This window comes from Morone saxatilis, unplaced genomic scaffold, assembly GCF_004916995.1.
Source record: "Morone saxatilis isolate NCDOM2014 unplaced genomic scaffold, NCSU_SB_2.0 Contig24, whole genome shotgun sequence".
NCBI classification, from domain to species: Eukaryota; Metazoa; Chordata; class Actinopteri; family Moronidae; genus Morone; species Morone saxatilis.
In genome coordinates this window covers 16,546,399-16,553,349 of record NW_023339807.1, presented here as the reverse complement: position 1 = coordinate 16,553,349, position 6,951 = coordinate 16,546,399, and the positions used below count along the sequence as shown (strand labels likewise).

Genomic DNA, 6,951 nt, shown 5'->3' with positions numbered 1-6,951 from the left:
ATCTATCTATCTATCTATCTTCCCTCTGCCCTAATGCATCTGAAGTATCATCTCTTATCTCCTGCCCAGCCGGCCTGAGGGGACCGGAGCAGACCATGACAGTATTTTGTAATTGTTCATGCAAAAACATGCATGAGGTACCAGATGGGCCCATCATTGAAAAAAAGATGAGCTCAGGTAGGGCAGCGGTCACAGAAAAGTATACTGAATTAACTTTCAGTTGCTTTTCTCATCCTTATCCTATTTGCCAAATACCGCCCATCTGGCACTACCCATATATTTGCAAATATTATGAGCCTCGGGTCTGACAGGGAAGGTCGGAGTCTTTTTAGGATCACAGCACGCCAAGACGTTGAGCTTGAGTAACTACTAAGAGAAATGTTTGCTCACTAATGACAAACAGTGTGTGTGATATAGTCCAGTGGTGCAAAGTAACAACTAAGTTACTTTACTTTGTACTTAAACTCTCCTACATTTCAGAGGGAAATATTGCTTTTTACTTTGCATTTATCCGACAGCTATAGCTACTTTTTAAGATTTTACATGTAAGAGATATGATCAATGACTTTATAATGTAACATGCCTTCAACACAGAGTTAAGATGAACATATCAAAATTTCCTCCTTCAGCAAAAGAATGTGAAAACATCCCTCTAAAATCTGCACAATCCTCATTCTGCACAGTGAATCTCAAACATCTGAGTGAAGTAAAAATAAAGAAAACACATTTTTGAACAGAGGACAGACTTTAAAGGTCCAGTGTGTAACATTTAGGAGGATGTGTATTGGCAGATTTGATCTACTTTCACAAAGGCCATTATATTGAACCACCATGTTTGTATAGTGACCCAGAACGGACAAACGAAACGCTGGCCTGCTGGGTTTTTAGCTTGTTTCATTGCCACCGTTGTTTCTCCTACATGCTTGATAAAGTTACATTTTAGGTGCTAGACTATTTTTAATGTGCTATTGCTACTTTTACTTTTTTTTTTGGGGTGGGGGGGCACTTGGGGCTAGAGGAAGCAAGCAGTGACTATAACGTTGACACATCGTCACCTTTCGACCTTTCAATTAGTTAGGAATGAGTTGCTTGTCATCCAGCAGTGACGGAGCAAGATTAGCATTTGGAGTCGTGTTTCTGGCCACCACTCCTCTTTTAACTCTCTTTTAACTTTTTAGTCTCTGCCAACTCCTTTGGGAAATATGTTGCTCTTTAGCTGCTAAATGCTCCACTATGTTCACTAGCTAGTCGCTAACCAAAAACAGTAAAGTTACTGCCAATGAGCTGAAACTCACTTTAAAGCTCTGTAAAGTTGAAGGAAGCTATAGAGTCATATAATTATCTGTATGTTCACTACGAGCAACCCAATGTTGTCTGTCATTAGATGCATTGTCATTTTATATATATTATAACCCCTTTAAGTAAAGGATGTGAATACTTCTTCCAACATTGTTACAACCTATCTACAGATACTTTTAAGGGATACAGGTATATGTTCACTCTGCACTTCAGAAGAGACTCCACTCTTATTTCTTAGCAAAAAAGAAACAAAAGACAGCAGTCTGTGAATATGTCTGTTATTGTTTTTTTTATAAACTTCGTGCAATACAGTGTTTAAGTTTATCACACATTTAGATAAACCATAATCATTTGTCTAGATATATCTATTCTCAACTACATACTATTCATATTGCCCACATAAATGCTATCTGTGTGCAGTTTTATCACATTATTCTTTTTCTGAAATGAAATCAAAGAAATGAAAACGTAGAGAATCTGGAAGCGTCTGGTTGTTTTGTTTTGTTTCTTCATTATATCATGTAGCGGGGTGTCCATGGTTTCAACCTGGATCTGCAGTCACTCGGGACAGTTTAGAAGAGAGAGTGGGAAGGGGAGGGGGAGAGGAGGATGTTTACATGTGTTTACATTCTCATCAACATAAACAGATCAGGTCAGAGTTCAGACTCCGGAGTCAGTGGTCACAGGGGAAGCACAGTGAAAAGAATCTTTGGGGAGGTTAAGATGTCGTCTCTGTGGTGAATCTGTTATCGGTGTGATAAATTAGGGGAACACTGATCATGTGACCAAATATGGGCAAGGGGGGCGGGGGGCAAGTATGGCGGCGCAGGGTTGGCGGATGAAAACCACCCAACAAGAGTCCAGGGAGGGCACCGGGAACAAAACACTTCAGCCAAACTTGCCCAAAATGCATACCCAGTTTGAACAGTGGTCCCGAAAAAACATATCTATAGACTTTACAAATATATGTATGCTTAATTACAATGTACATGTATCTTTTCAAAAGTTTTTCTCTATAGTGTTTTTTAAACCCTCTCAACCCACATATACATATTGTATTTTTTTTGCCACTGAAAATGATGAGTTGCATGTCTCACTTTGGGACTCTTCATAGAAAAAAATGATTAGGTATTTTGTTTTTCTGCTCAGGCAGTAACCTTTACCTGAATCTGTACAAATGTATTATTCTATGTCTCTTTTTTCTGCTTCCTCCAGTCAGAGGTTTCTGTTAATGCCCAAGAACAAACATCTTCAACACGACTATAGCTACAAGTACTACTGTTAACACTGATTAGAATGGAAATAAGACTAACAGAGGCCCATAGAAAACTCAGACTCATAATAACGATAATGAAGTTGGACAGTTGTATCAGTCACTCACATTATTGTTGCATTTCTTTCAGTATCAATATTGGAAGACAATTTACAGTATTCAAATCTGACTTCATGTTATAAATAAAAATTATATAATATGGGGGTTAAAAAAAAAAAATACAGGCCCACATTCTCCCACATATTGTGCACACTCATGCTTGACACTTTGACACGGTTACACACAGCTCACTGACAGTCCCAGTGGCTCTGCATGGAAGAAATTCACAGTAAAAGTCGTCGAGATCTAAAATTAGAGTGAAAATAACATGAAAATTAAATTTTCATTCCAAACTATAGTGTTTGCAAATACGGCTAGCCTGTAATAACGCTAAGAATAATCACAACAACAATTTTACATTAATGATGATCTGGTTAAATTAGCAGTAATATTGCACAAAAAAATATGTGAAACATTTTCATAATAGCCCAAGGTTAATTGCGTTTTTGATCATTAACAAAATAAATCATTTCTAGCACATTAAAATATCAAAATAGTTTTATTGTGAAAGTTCATTGTTGTTGTTATTATCACTCTGTTATTACTCATCTTCTTTTTGTTCTCAGTGAGATTGAGTAGACTAAATAACAGTGAACATGAAGGGAGAGATTTAGCATTTCACCTATCTGTCTGTCTTTCTATGTATTTCTTCTGAGCCACACAAACACAGAGCCCCTTTCTATCTTCCCTCTTACTACTCATCCTCCTTCTCTCCCTTCCTTCTCGCCTCCCCCTGTCACACCCTCTCTCTACACAGGCGTTGTCTTCCTATTGAGGGTGTTAGAGTTGCTCTCCCTGTCTCCCTTCAGCCTGTCCAGAGTCCCCATCCCTCGCTCCCTATCTACAGTGGATGAGGTGAAAGGTGGAGGGCCGGAGCCCACTGAGTTGGGCATCGGTGCGTTGGAGTTGGAAGAATTGGAAGGGTTATGGGACTTAAGCGAGGGAAGTGTACCACTCATCATCACCCCTCCACCTCCGCCTCCATCCTTTGGGAAGCAGTTGTGGAGTTGGTAGAGCGTGGCCCTGTCCACCGTTCCATACATGGGCGGTAAACCCCCCAGTTTGGGGTCGCGTGACAACGTGTAGAGGGAGATGTCGCCTCCAGCCAGGGCCGTGTGGGAGCGAGAGTGAGGGTTTGGTAAAGTGGACACTGAGATGGGGCCCTGGGAAAGCAGCGCAGAGGGAGGCAGGCCGAAGTTCTTGCCCCCACCTCCCCCTACAGGTGAGGGGTCTCGGGAGCGGGAGGGGTCGGTGGAGCGGGACGAGGAGCGGGAGCGGCGGCGGAAGCGGTAGCTGGGCAGGCGGAGCATTGCGTGAGTGGTGCTCTTGAAAATGTCGGTGCGTGAGCGACAGCGCAGCTCCTTGTTCTTCTCAATGTAGATGTTGACAGCCAGCACGCCCACCATCTCGGCCATGATGAAGGACAAGCCCCCAAAGTAAAAGGACCAACCGTAGGAGTACTGCCACTTCTTATCCTCGTCCTTCTTAGGAGAGATGTCCCCCAGTGCAGCCGAGATGTACACGATCACACCAATTATGTTACTCAGACCTGAGAGAGCACAGAAATACGGTATTTACAAAAGAGCTAAATAAACTCAGACAGACCAACTTACAGTACTAATAAACAAATTTGATTGACATGATGATTTGTGACATTCTCAACAAAGACAACTGGCAAGATGAGGGTTCAATGTAAAAACCTCTATTAAACTGACAGAATAGTGTACACACAACTTGACACTCCCAAACAAAGCATAAAAACTGTTAGGGCGAGTAATATTGTCCAGAGCACCTCTCATACAAGCACAAACATATATGTACACATACTGGATGTGACGATACTCACAATTCAAAACAATTCACGATACGATTTTCTCACAATTTCTTTCAACAGAATGAGATTTAAAACAAATTATGACTGAAAAGGATTATGACTTATATATATATATATATATATGTATATATTAAATTATAGGACCTCTTTTATTCCCAAATTTGGGTATAAAATATGCAAAACAATGCATATTTGCTTTTCTTTGTAAAAGTGAAACAGTCTTTGGGCCTAATATCTGCCTGATATCTCACTGATTTGCATCTTCACATATTTGTATCGCGATTTAACTGGCTCGTGATATATCTTTACATTCCTACTGTATAGCGACACATACATAGAATATTCTTAAGTTACCTGCAGCCACAAAGAGAATTCCTGCCCCCAGGATGATGTTCCTTTTGCTCTTATAGAAACGACTAGCAGCAATGCAAACCCCTCCCATCAGCAGCAGGATGGCACTGAGGATCGGGAAGATGTTGGAAGCCCTGACTACCCCTAAACAGAGCAGAGAAAAATGGTCAACACCAAAAACAAGAAAGGAGAAGTATAGATATGTGTGAAAAGCCATGACGATATCTGCATTGTTTTGAAGTTATAATCTTTATGTTTTTTATTAAAGCAAATACAGTTTTTGATCCTATTTATGGTTGTAATTTTTTTTACCTTTCAAAGTATTTACATTCTGTAATTACCTCTCTAAAAAGTAGTTTTCATTGTTAGTGGTGGACTCCGCCATTGTGGGAATATTGGCCACTAACAATGATATATATATATAATGTACATAACAGAGCTGTATTACTGCTAATGCAAACCGAGCTTCTCCTACGGATGTTAGTAAACATTAAAAGGATTCAACTGGCAAAACATGGGGTTACTTTTATTGTAAAGAAGTCATACGAAACGCAATGTATACAGTCTTTTTGGCAACAACTCCTTTTACTGTGCTCTGCTGTTGTGTGAAAACCACTGTGTGCAGCATGAAATCAGATTGCGGTATCTCTGACAGGGTAGCTGCTCTTTGAGTGTTAATTGTAGTATTAAACTGTGCTCGCTGTTACCACGGTTACCAGAGGTGACACCAAATGTTAAGAATTACAACTTGCTGTACTCCAAGTGGAGTAAAACAAGTACTTTACTACTTAACCCAGGTCTGGACAAAGCAAAAAACAGTGAAACATACACATAATACTCAGTGAGGAAATTAATTACTCAGTTCTAGACACACGATTGAATCAAACCCTTCCCATGTGGCCTTCAGAGCTTTCAGCAGGTCTGCCAACCACACACACACGCACACACACACACACACACACACACACACACACTTATACTCCTCTCTCATCTAGGACAACTAGGCCATGGGAGAGAAAATGCCACCTAAATGCCAGCAAAATGCCTCTGCAACATTGTAAACAGAACACAAGCTTTTCTTTATGTATGCACAGGCACACGTAGCCTATCATAGAGCAGAAAGACATCACTGCAGGGCACTGAGCACGAACTAGGGCACCCCATCTCCTCTGATTTTCTGCACACATTGTTGCATGTTTATTTCTTGCAGAGAGAATCTTCTGATGAGTTAGCAATAAAACCACCAAGTTTAAAAAGTAATAAAAGGTAATTTTCAATTTCTTTTTTCTTAACTTCAGGCATTTTTTTCTCCACTTCATAACCAGGTTTTTCTCTCTCATTCATCATCCATGCCTAGTAATGCCGGTGTTGACTTACGTAGGACGTACTCTGCCCCGTCATGGTCAAAGTCTGCATCTTCTGGGAAGTGGTTGATCTGAGAACACACTCCTCTCTTTACTCCTGAGATATGAGAAAAGAAGTCAACAGAAGTGACCAGGCACAACAAAAGACAGGAACTCATAACTGTAGCCTTAAAAAAAGAGAACAGCAAATATCCTCCTGAGGGACAAACTGACTGACACCCGAACACAGTCGTATATTTGTTTGGAAATCTCTTTTGTGAATCAAAGAATATGTACTGGAGGACACTTCAACATACTGATAGGAACAAAACAAAGGTTAATGGTTCGTCTAAATGCAAGTTAGTAACATCACATCCATACAGTACACACACATGTAAATACATACAAGTATGCAGACACACGGGCAGACAGATAACTACCCGCCGGGGTCTTGCATGTAGACAGACAGACGAACGGAGGGATGCACGCACGATGATGACAGCACACCATTGTTGCTGATGGGTGGATTGTGAGAAAGATGAATGGAAGTGATGGAATGAAGAGACACAGACGAAGGGAGAGACGGACAGATGTGGGGTGAACTGGTCTCTTTTTCACAGCTCTTATATTTCCACAGGTTGGTCTGAAAAGAAACAAATGGAGGTACAAAGGGACGGGACATCAGTTGAGCCACAAGGATAATGACGGTGTTATCACCCTCAGACACAGACTCAACAGACTTCAGGCTGTAT

General features: G+C 40.7%; 1 protein-coding gene across 1 annotated transcript in view; it reads right to left on the bottom strand.

The window, feature by feature from the left end:
- Positions 1 to 1,608: 1,608 nt before the first annotated feature.
- The window catches only part of cacng8b (calcium channel, voltage-dependent, gamma subunit 8b), a 10,111-nt gene continuing 4,768 nt past the window's right edge, over positions 1,609 to 6,951 (bottom strand). Inside the window, exons 3-5 of the mRNA XM_035672659.1 lie at positions 6,234 to 6,317; positions 4,860 to 5,000; positions 1,609 to 4,220 (exon numbers count right to left, since the gene is read on the bottom strand). Coding sequence (XP_035528552.1) covers positions 3,421 to 4,220; positions 4,860 to 5,000; positions 6,234 to 6,317 — 1,025 coding nt within the window. The 3' untranslated portion in view covers positions 1,609 to 3,420. The remainder of the gene's footprint in view (positions 4,221 to 4,859; positions 5,001 to 6,233; positions 6,318 to 6,951) is intronic.